Genomic DNA, 11,829 nt, shown 5'->3' with positions numbered 1-11,829 from the left:
ATCGGCAATCGAATCTTATTATCTACGGTGTCGCCGAGTATTTCTCACGAACGATAGCTGAACACAGACACAGGTGAAATCCAAAAAGAAACGTAGGCAATTTAACGCAGTACAAATAATAACTGGATTCGCGATAAATTATGCGAAAAGATAAGATCCGGGCGCGAAGTAACGGTTCAAAGTCAGTCAGTCAGTCAGTCAGTCAGTCTTTCTTTGAACCGATTGACCTCTCTTCCGAGCCGCTGTTGCAGGAGAATCGCCAAAGTGAACCAGGTCTCGCTTGCTTGCGCACGGGTACAAGATAAATAACGCCTCACTCGATAATCTCCTGTCAGTTTCTAAACGCTCTTTCTACGGAAAACTTCATCCGTGTTCCGCCGTTAAATCCCGCTTCGACAGCTTCCCATCCCATCTCCGCTTGCACGCCTCCATGACGAACCACATGCACGCGCACCTACGTTCATGCATATAATGCAATGTGTATTCGCACTTCACTTCTACGTGTACATCGGGCTAATGTACCCCGAGATTTTTTCCTACTCACCATTCGTGACGCTTGACGCGAAGCCGGAGATCATCGTCGCGTTTCTCTCGCAAGAAAACATTTATTTGCACGATTACATTCGAGTTGCAGTGTCGTGAAAATTTTCTCTCTTTCCGACCGAACGATAAAAATAATCCTCTCCGTATACCAATCGTTAGGTCTTACGAGTTTGCTGCATTTTGAAAATTCTCTAGTCTCTGAAATCATACGAATGATCAGTATCTTGAAATAGAAGCGTTAAACTGTTAATTTTCACCCAACAAGCATCGACCACATTCTGCTGATAAAGAGAGCAAATAACGTTTGACGAAACCTAAAGAGTAAAGAACCCTTCGCCGGGTCGCCGAGCTTTTTCGCTGATCTGCAAGCTCCAGTGTAGCAAATCCGTTGCCCATACTGACACAGACTCGGGTATAGATATAGAAAAATGCCAGTGAAGTACGTACTTGGCGCCACGCAGATTTCTGGGTACCTCGCGAACTCGGCGAGGTTGGCATGTGCAGCATGTAAACGAGTATGAGATACCGGCGGAGAGATCGGATCGGGGGCAGCCTGAGGGCACTTCCATTTAAGGCACCCCGAAGGAAATCTCCTCTCCGCTTCGCTCCGGCCGTCGTTATTCTCGCCTGATATTCACCATCATCGCGGTCTCTCTCGTGCATGCAGGCTGTCTTCGCGTCATGCAGAAGAAGTTTGCAAATCGATCGTTGAAGTGTGCCATACCCTTATTCAGCCGATTCGGGTGCCGCGGCCCACTGCTCGGGGGCCCGAAAACCAATTAGAACGTTGCCTGATTACAGGTTGTGTCACGACCTCGAAATATCAGCGTCGTCGACTCTGCACAACTCCACCGTCCGATCCGAATCTTCGGTAACACCGCGCTGCAGTCGATACCGTCTTTTATCTTCATCCTCTCGATAGATAATTAACTTTCGAAACCGATGCGGCACCGAGAGATTAATTACGATTCTTCTTTTTCGTCGCTCGCGCGTTCTTCCGACGCGTAGCCCTTCGTTTTCGAACGCTGATGACGATCGCACCTCGTTCTCGGTATAATATTCTCTGTCGTAACTCGATTCAAGAAAGTCGACATTGTCGCGTCACTGTGCAGGTATGACGTACACGCCTCTTTTCAATTAGACGTGTTATCGCGCCCCGTGTCCGAGAGAAAAACCGTTTGAACCAGGTCTTGTTATACACAAGGGAAGAAGTACTCGTTTACACTTTCTCGACATTTGTTGCAAATTCATCAACGTATCCATCAATCTAATGTCCCATCTGCAACGTTACGTGTTCCCTAATCTCACGCGTGAGGGTCGCGTCGAGGGTTGAATAAGCGGGGTGCGTGGGTGGTGGGGGATTTCGAGTGGCCATGTCGACACGCTCTAATTAAGTGTAACCAACGACGTGAACGTGGCAGGGAAACATGTCCCTCGGGAACCCCGAAGTAGGTTTTGTGGTATTTAATTTAGACGGTGCGGGGAGTAGGCCGTAAAGAAAGCAAAGCTTGAAGAGCCGAGTTGCGGCCGAAAATGAGAGGTTTATACCGTGATTATAGTCCGGAATCCGTAACTTTAGCCGGTGGGTTAGAAAAACGAGAAAAGACGGAACGCGCGTCTCGCATCGCAATGGAAGATAAGAAAGTAAACATAAATTGAGAGACGAAGTAAAAAGCAAGAATGAAACAGGGTTCTTTTTTCTGACTCTCACACACACGAAATGCGTCTGCGGGATTTAGCCGAATCCGATTGAGCGTGGTGGAGGATTCTGACAGTCTCGTCTCCACGTGGATTCTATAAAAGATGGCGTAAAACGTAGAGCGTAACTTGCGGGGGAAGCCAGCAGCTTCATCGCTTTTAACGAGAAACGGTAAACGGGTTGATTACGTCTCGGTTGAAATACGGCCGACGTGCAAGCTCCGTTTGTTCTGTCCGATAATGGACACCGTCAATCTGTCGGTTTGCGCCTGTCCGCAGAACTCGATGCCAAATCGTAATCTCGACCGCGGACGGAGAACGAAACTGGTTCCTCGCCGTATACGGCTACCACCCTAAAAATGGTATTTCCATAATTAATTACACCTCCGGAGAGAGACTTACGGTCAACGCGCAATTACAAAATTGTCTAATTACCAACTACCTTCTCAAGGCAAAATTTATACCGTTTAAATGCCGCCTTGATTAAAACGATTCGCTGTTACCCCTTGCCTTTTCCCTGATACAAACCCATCTGTATCTTCCGTCGAAATTAAAAGCCCTCAGGCTTTTTATCTAAATACGTATAATGTCATGATTGTGTATTTTCAACCACATGAATACATTTTTGCGAGCTTTGCTATACATCTCTTTCAACGTTAAACTTTTCACTAATACGTGTGTTTTTCATCGCAGAGTTAATCGAAAAGGCTTTTGCCCACCCGGTTGGTAACAAATCTCTTTTCCTTTCCAGCAAATGTCCTAAGTTGTGAACAAGGATCGGACGTGTACCGCGAAATGAAGCCATAATAAGTGATTTAACCGTGAACCGGCGATCTCACAAGTGATCGGAATGCGTTGCACGCCTCGATGGGTTGCCGCTCCTTGCAAGCTGAGTGTCGTCGTTACTCGATGCGTTACGAGGAGAAGAAATACGGGGAGACCCGGATGTGCACCTTCTTCTTCTTCTTCTTCATCAACTTTTCCCGGAGCATCGATCTTCACCGGTAAATATATACAAGCCAATTAGGGACAAGTGTTAATTGAACCACGGTGAAGGAGGATCGCAAGGCGTTGCTCGGCGAAATATTCCACCCCGGATTTTTATCGACGCAAAGCCTGTTCCCGATTGGATTTCATTGAACTTACGGCAGCCGGCTGCGAATTCAGCACGGATCGATCGTAATCGTTCATCGGTAGGAATGTAACGAGACAAATTTTATCGCGTTTAATGAATCTTAAATTGGATTGTACTTGGATTCACATCTCGACATTAAGAATCGCTTCAACGAGTCCGAAGAAATGATTGGAGCTCGTGCATGATCCGCGATTGTCGGGAATACTTTTTACTCGTTTTGCAACGCAACTCGCACTTGGCCCCGAAATCTTTTCGCGATATTACGTGGGAGTTCGGGTCACCCGTTGAATTAATCTGCGTAAGAAATAAGTGGAATTAATGAACTCTGCTTCCTTTCTTTATTAAGGCGACGCCCCGCTGATCTGGACGGGAAAATTACCGCCAGTATTAGCAGAAAATACGGCGCGAGTAAGAGCCGCTCTATCATCGTAAGGTCCGTAGTAGTTAAATTCCGGCGATGAGCGTATCAGCCGCCGGGGAAACGGAGAATACACCACAGATATTCGGGATGGTCAACCTTTCGAGCAAAACTAGTTTGCTAATGAGCCTCTGGCGCCTTTGGACCCAGCCCACGAAACCCAATCTCGACTGCGTCCAAATTAGGACTATAAGTTGGGCTCTGGCTCTTGAAACGCATTCACTCGCCTCGCTTCGGAGGTGCACGAATACGCTTTTTTCAACGCCAGCTTATCGTTCGCCGTGCAATTTTCCCCGTCTCATAATTCGCGCTAATTGCAGTTACGTAAAAAGTATGCGTAAGCAGGGATTTCTGAGTCACGAGTCTCCGTCCGATGATTTTGGAAGCGATCGTAAGACGGCAGGGTCGGAGGCCGAATTAATGCGGTAGAAGAATCGATTATCTATCCACTTTCTCGACAGGCCTGACTAATCCAATTTCGAGATAATGACTTCCTACTTCCATACCCGTGAAACTTTATCGCCGTCCGGCTTGCCGGGCATTGATTCGAATCGAATCAATTTGCGGTTCTTGAATGGGAAAATTATCGTATTGATGAACGGCGAAGAAGCCGCGGTGAACTCGTGTAATATATTACTCACGTCCAAGGACCCGCGACGCGACAATTGTGAAACCGTCAGACACAGGCGAAGGCGAAATAAAGTAAATAATGAGACCGAAAACTGGGACCGTAATTTATTTTGTTTAATTACATCGCTCCGCCAGCCCCTCGTCGAGTTTATTATTCTTGCCTCTCATATATCCGGGCAGCAACTCGACCGATAATTGCTACGTAAATTAACCCAAGTTTACGCACGATCGAATTCACCGATTTCGTTTGCCTATACTTATCTATGCACGTACGTGCGCATAAAGCACCTGAATTAATCGACGGGGCGAAAATTAGTAGGAATTTGTCAAATCTGAGGAATGGGCTAGACAGAGTTTAAGACTTCCCTTAGCTGCCGGCAAACGTGCACGGCAAATGTACCGGTGCACCATAAATCTGCACGCAGATCTTTGCGCGCAAAACAACGACCCCGAGAACCTTGAATCATCGGCGTTACTCCGCGGGCTGATAATCTGCCGATAATTGATGCATACAAAGTGGAAATTAAGCGAAAAGCGAGCGCGAGTGACGAAGTCGGGGGAGAAAAAGGAGACACGGACGTGAACAGGCAGCGAAAGGCCGAGCCGTGTTCGTAATCAGTGTTAAAGCCGACCCCCGATTCTTCGCCGAGCGACACAATTAGCCGGCTCCTCCATGGACGAGATGAAGTCGTTTCCACTGAACGACGCTCCGCGGAGAACCGACGGCTGAATACATACATTTATAGTGCGTAATGCATACTTAAGCGATTTGATTTCGCTCCGCGAACGAAACACGACCCTGTTTTAGTACCTCCGGTTCGTCTTCCGTCTGCCCACGTTCCCTTCCACCTTCGCAGAGAACCGAGTCGAACTTGGAACGGCTTCTTGGATGCTAATGAAGACCTTTCGATTGAATCGGTGAGGTGAAGAGCCGGAGGTGGAAGGAAAAACTTCATTCGATCGTCGAAAGAAACGGAACTCACAAGCACCGTGTGCAGTAATCTTTTGTAAAGGGAATAAATCGTGTAGATTGTACAGACGATAGTTTGACCACACAAGCGGAAAACCGTACTGGAACGATGCTGGTCAAGACAATTCGAAAAAGCTAGTGTTTCCACATTTCGGCTTCCCCTATCATCGGGCAAAGGAGTACCTAATATTTTTTCAGGACTAATGGCTACAAGCCGGGTAAACCTATATTCGTATGGTATCCACGCCGGTTATCACTCGATGTTTTAATTTTCACATTTCCCCTAACTTGGGCGTATTTCTCGGAGTCTGAAACGCACACCTGTTATCAAAACCAGACAGTTGATAAACGATAAGTTGGACATACAAAGCTCCGGCTTATCTGCATCAACGTGGAATCCCGCACGGAGCCTGGATACTCTCTCTCTCTCTCTCTCTCTCTCGAATAACATCAACGCGATGCGAGGTAGGTATAAGACCTCCTCTAAAGGCGCGCTAGATGCTACGACTCACAAATAAACCTCACCACGGTGATAAGTATGCCTCCCACCGACGCTCTCGCTTCTTCGCCTTCCTCTTCTTCTACTTCTTTAGATTTTTTCATCAGGCTTTCTTTTCACATTCAGAACTGATCAGGGGGAAAGTTTTTCGCTTCGGCCCATGTTCGAATGTCATTCTCCGAACAGTCTAGGTCCATCTTGGACTTCTCGCAGAGGTCATAAATGGTTGGCCAATCAATGCTGCGATCACTTGCTTGCCAAGCGCGCGCAGATGATCGAAGCACGGCTTTTCCATGGTCAAGTGGTAAAACTCGTGTGTCGGATCCTGCAAACCACGCGCTTGCTCCCCATTCCGAAAACGTATCCACTGAAACCTCTGCGCCGCATAAATAAGCGATCAGTTTTTTTAACCCTTTTTTTCATCGGCTACGACGGTTCTTCTCTTTTTTAAACAACCTCGACAAGCTAGTTCTTCGAATTCTGCATGCAGGGGCTTTGGTGCCTCTGGTGCGGTCTCATCGCTGCTGATCGAGGGTCGGGAAGGACCGCAGCTCGTATCTGAAGAACACAGGCTACCTAAGGTCGAACACGAGGATTCGCCACCGCCGCGGGGGCACAATGGACCCTGCGACTTCCCTCCTTGTCTCTTTCATCGCAGCTTGGCTGAACCTGAGCTTTCTTCGTTCCTCTCGTCTTCTCTGGTCTCGAGAGGTTCCCCATGGCCGTGGATCTTCCCCGCGACGGTATTCTTATTTCAACGCTCGTATATTTCTCCGCCGCTCTTCTCTCCTCTCCGGTCTCTCCCCACGCAGGGCGCTGCTATCGCAGGACTGTGAATTCTCATCCCGGCTTCCTTTGCCCCATTCGCTGCTAAGAACCCTTTAGCAAGCCTTAGATATAATCGGCTGCGACTCACCGCGCTACCATGAGACCGTCGTTTCGATGCATGTATTTACAACCCTCTTCGCTAAAAGGATGCCAGCTCCTCTCCATCCTTTCGAAGGATGGATAGAAGGTTACAGGAGTAAGGGAAGGAGAACTGGGAGGAAGAATGACGGAAAGGAAAACAGTTCCACTAAAAATTGAAATAAATACTTACCATCCAGTTTACAATGTGCAGAGATGGAAGTAATTGTTGAATTTACTTTACATGTGGTTAGGGATACATGGAGCGATTTGTCTTCCAAAACTAGTACAATTTTATCAGTATGTCTGATTCTTTTACAAGCCACGAAGTAACTGGTATATCCACCATACACGTCCAATAAGTGAACTCTGAAATTTTGGATTTGAATTTCTTCCGGAAAAAACTGTTCAAAGGCCATGATTCCAGACAGTTCATCGCGAAAGTAATATCTGCACGATCAACTTTAAAATAAGTCAGTCTGAGCAAAGAACGTCTCCGATACTTGAACAAATGATTTCCAATTGTGCAAGCACCACGAAATGCGAGCAAACCAGGTGCAGATACCGCGGGACGAGGACCTCGGCAATAAAAAGAGAAGGTACAGGAGTCGAACGAAGCAAGGCAAAGAAAACAGGGCCTCATCCCATCCGCGAAGGGTGCGTAAATCTGCGAAAAGGCCGGAGCCTCGGACTCGGCCTCAGCAGCGGCATGCCGCAGAGCTCGTCGGAGTGCCGGGTCCCATTTGTTTACGACGTGTAGGGCTATTGAGAGCTCGGTGGTGGGAGGAGGAGGTTGCGGCGGAAGGGGGGGAGGGCGAAGGGTAATTTGTTTGTTTTATTATCTCGTCGACGCTGCGCCGGTGAGATTTATCTTCCTTGATAGTAAGAGCAGTGCTCGGTTGCTTGCGCCGCGGTCGCGGTTAACCGAGAGGTGAAGATAACCGCTCCGCGGCTCCTCCGCGATTCTCGAAACAGATTACGCTCCGCTTTCGGAGGACGAGTTCGAAATTTGGGCCCTCATTCTCATTGTATTCTAATGCCCTTCCCTCTCCGTTCGTTTCTAGGCTCGATGGGACTCGGGCGCTCCGCTGCTGCGGGGCCTCTTCTCACACCCACGGACGCGACGGGTGGCCCCGCATAGACAATGGGCCCCCATTCGTAAGGAGGGGGAGAAGGGACGCCGAGTGCTGCGCACATGGAGCACACTAAACGAAGCGCACGCGCGCAGCGCGACACGGCTCGTATTTCGTGAGCACCCCGTGTTTCACCCTTCTCGTATTTCCCTGCAGCATGCACGGATAGGCGAAGACGTTTGCCGGACGAGATGAAGAATTTTACTACCTTTTTTCTCGGTCTTATTCTCTTTTTATTATACCTATTCCGTATTGTAATTATGCGCCACTTTGTGTTGATTTTCGACCATGCAGGAGAACGGTGACTGGATCTTCGTGACTATCAACTCTTGGCCCACATCCTACTCGTTCGCCTCTTTTTCTTCTATGTAATGCAGGCTAGCCACGTTTTATGCATACACCGACTTTCTTATGCGCATACGAAACTACGGGAGTATAATTCCCTCCTAGTTTTAACTTGACGAGAGGAATGTGCGCACCACCTGGACACCTGGCACTCGTCGGTTACTACTCGTCTTACTCCTAAATCAGCCATGCCCCGAGGGAAGGCGAAATTTTCGGTGATTAAACTTTTTCTTTTTTTTTTTTTGCCAAAGCCGTGTCGATAGGAACAAACGAACGGTTCGATGACTCTTCGGCACACCCGGTAGACTCGCGAAAAGCACTGCCGAACGAGTACCTGCAACGTTCGATTTACAGCGCGCGCTGTCGGAGTGTCAAATTTACTTGAATGAATTAGTGAAACTCGTTAAGTCTTTCATACAGCCGGAGTATTCGATTAATAAAAGGCCCGTGAGTGATGCTCGCACGGCGTATACAGACGGGCTTGTAATTAATGGAATAAAAGAACCGACGCGAAAACAGAAGCTCGAAGCAGTTTGTGTTTCATTCGTCCGGTGAGGACCTCGGGTTTTTTTCGATCAATCTACGCGACTCCGTAATGTTTTGATGTTTTGTTCACCGTTGCCTGGTGAAAAAGGTGGATGCGGCGCAAACGAGTCATAGACGATATTCCTTTATCTAAAACGGGCCACCCTAGTCGAAGATCATCTCTTCGTTTGCCTCCATGTTTATCGGTTAATCTCTTCGATGCTACCTGTAAACCGATAGACAGCTCGATGCTGTTCCCTCGGTCAAAACCGGCTCCACCGTTCCGATCAGTCGACTGGTCGCTGCGCCGTTTTGTTATTTATTCCGCAAACATTTGACTGAGAAATTTGCCGCAAGACTGGCCTAAAAAATTCAACTACCCCGAATCGTGGGTCTTGCCTTGCGGCTAGATACACACTAAATTCTAGCTGTGGTCGGAGTGTTTCACATTCTTCACTGGTGCTCCTCGGTGTAGGTAAGCTAAGGTTCGAAGAAGGGTCGAGCGTACGCCAAACGAAAATACACGCGAGAGCGGATAGGGATACAGTATAAAATTGACGTGAGTGGGAGGGTCGAGTGCACGATGATGGTAACGAAAAAAACTGTGAGTCTTGGACAGGTAGACCGTTTTTGGGACGGGGAGGTTTATCTTCGACGGGCAGACAGCGGGGCCCTGATGCTCCGGACTGAAGGTGATATGTTTGACTCCCTGTAAACCGGCGTCAATGAATTCTCAAATTCTTGGTGATATTTCTTTATTTTTCATTCCTTTTCATCGATTTTTAATGGAAAACAAGCATTGAAAAAATTAAAAGGCAAATTCATACGTGATGAAAATGTAAAAACCGATGAACCGTTTCACGGTCTGGTTAATACAGATAGTATTTTCGATTTCATTGAAAGAGTGAATATGAATTAATTTGATACAAGAGGTTTTCATATTGTCAGTACAGAAGGAGAATTACACATACTACTTTATTATCGTATTCAAATTACAGAATTTTAAACAACCATGTATTTCTAGCCTATTATTTTTAGCGTATTATCAGACTAAAATGTCTATCCCCTTTGTGAAGAAAATTGAAATCACAGACTCCACTCGCCCAATTATTGCATTAATCCACGAACAAAAATTTAAGAATTTTTGAAACAAAGAATGCGGATAGGCAGCCTTTTTTCAGTTCGTATCCGATTCTCACGATCGTAAGTTTCCGCACTTGTTACCGTGCGGCCGAATGGCCGTCCAAACGGTGCCTCGTCTTTCAATTCCGTTGCAGCCGCGAGATAGGTTTTAAAATAGAGTCTGCCGGGTTGCGGATGTACCGAAACTCGTTCACCGTTCGGCGAAAAGGGTGGCGAACCTTTTCCGCGCGGTGAAGGATGTCCTCGATGTCGGTTGAACCCTCGCTGCCCTTCCTACCGATGGTTCCGATGTGTTGCCTTTCCGTTTTTGCGAGGTCCTGCCGCGCCCTCGGTACCTCTAAATCCTTGGCGATGCGATTCAGCCCAGCGAAGAGATCTTCCATCCAGTTTCCGCCAAACATCTGACCCCGAGTATCTCTGACGCTGTAAATTTCGTTTCGTTGTATGATACAATACACGTTTGTACTACGTGGGACATTAACGAGCTCTGCGGTGAAGAGATAACGCTCGCTCCGGTTCATCGCAAAAACCGCTACGCGGTATAAACTGTGAAAATTTGCACGTAGCTTCGAAGCGAACTCGTCTAATCGCCGGATATATTCATTATCGGTCATATTGTTACAGAGCACAGCAGCATCGGGAGACGATATACCACCTCTAATGTAGGCGAGAAAAGATACCGTGAACCGCGTTGTCGCTGACCATTTTTCACTCGAGGTGCCGCGTGGAACTTCGTTCGACTTTAGTAATTCATTAAGCGATATCGTCTATGACTGGCGTAGAAGAAGTTCAGATATCGTAATTGAATGGTCGGGTGGAAGTAGAAGGTTGTTCTCACCCGGGCGGATACAAGCGTAAACAGACTATAATACGGAATGGAGGACGTTTAGGAGATGGATTACTCACGTGCAGATTAAAACGACGCAGATCGTGAAAACAATCCACGGTGTCTTCATCTCGGCGTTGCGTTTCAAGAGTGTACGATTCCGATTTCACTTGATGAATTTGATTAACGACGATTCGATCTCCCAATTCCAACAACGTTGACGTTTAACTGCTGCTCAAGCACGATCGACGAATGTTCGTTTGATCCAAACTGGGCGATCGCTTCACAAAGTGTATCATTATTATTTGCTCTGAGGTCGAGTCACAGAGGTCTGCGCAGCACTGCGATGAATAGAGCTAAGAGATAGCTTTTGATGCCCGACGCGTTTGTGTGTTAACTTGTTACACGTAAACATCACTCACATTCACGTAACACCCACAAGTCGCGCTGTATCGTTGCTGAACGTGGGTCAGCCGGGTCTTTATTATACCTCTACGCAAATATTCGCTCGACTAATAAAGAGGAACCCGAACCATCGGCCAGGAGTGTTTTGGTAAACTTCGAAAGCGGTTTTTCACATCATTCCTCTGAATTAATACTCGGAGTATTATTTATATCGAGGATCTTTTCTCAAACGTCACTGACTATGACGACGAACGACGAAGAAAAATTCTCGGGGCACCTGCTGCTCGTTCATTGTGTACCGCGGTGTCAAGTTACGTTCAGCATAAGTGGGAGTTGCATTTTCACTAGAGCCCTTTGCTTCTTGTACAGCAGGGCAGATTCGAGCGTGGGAAATCAAGAAACACCTCGCATGGCGGTTTGTTTCGTCATTTTTTATTATTTTTTTTCATTTTTACCGATAACGTTATTCAGATCCTCTTAATCACCGGGTGTATTACATTAGTCTACGCTAGTTGAATAGATCAGACTTGGCTCAATAATGGTGTTGAGATTGCGCCGAAACAAACCGACATCAATCTTCTCTACGAAACGGTCTCGACCCAGACTTAAAGCTTCGAACGATCAAGTTGAAGAAAGTATCAATAAGATAAAAG

The 11,829-nt window shown here is 47.1% G+C and overlaps 1 protein-coding gene and 1 long non-coding RNA gene across 2 annotated transcripts in view; one reads left to right on the top strand and one right to left on the bottom strand.

Annotated features, from left to right (window-relative positions):
* Positions 1–11,829, top strand: part of LOC124307839 (semaphorin-5B) — an 85,478-nt gene that overhangs the window by 3,965 nt on the left and 69,684 nt on the right. Inside the window, exon 2 of the mRNA XM_046769981.1 lies at positions 2,993–3,245. Within this exon, the coding sequence (XP_046625937.1) occupies positions 3,092–3,245 (154 nt within the window). The 5' untranslated portion in view covers positions 2,993–3,091. The remainder of the gene's footprint in view (positions 1–2,992; positions 3,246–11,829) is intronic.
* Positions 9,764–11,716, bottom strand: LOC124307857 (uncharacterized). The gene is made up of 2 exons (XR_006908871.1): positions 10,852–11,716; positions 9,764–10,368 (listed from the first exon to the last, which is right to left on the bottom strand). It is a non-coding gene; the product is annotated as an uncharacterized LOC124307857 (long non-coding RNA).

This window comes from Neodiprion virginianus, chromosome 6 (assembly GCF_021901495.1).
Source record: "Neodiprion virginianus isolate iyNeoVirg1 chromosome 6, iyNeoVirg1.1, whole genome shotgun sequence".
NCBI classification, from domain to species: Eukaryota; Metazoa; Arthropoda; class Insecta; order Hymenoptera; family Diprionidae; genus Neodiprion; species Neodiprion virginianus.
The sequence above is the reverse complement of the archived record's forward strand: the minus strand, read 5'-3'. Positions and strand labels throughout refer to the sequence as shown.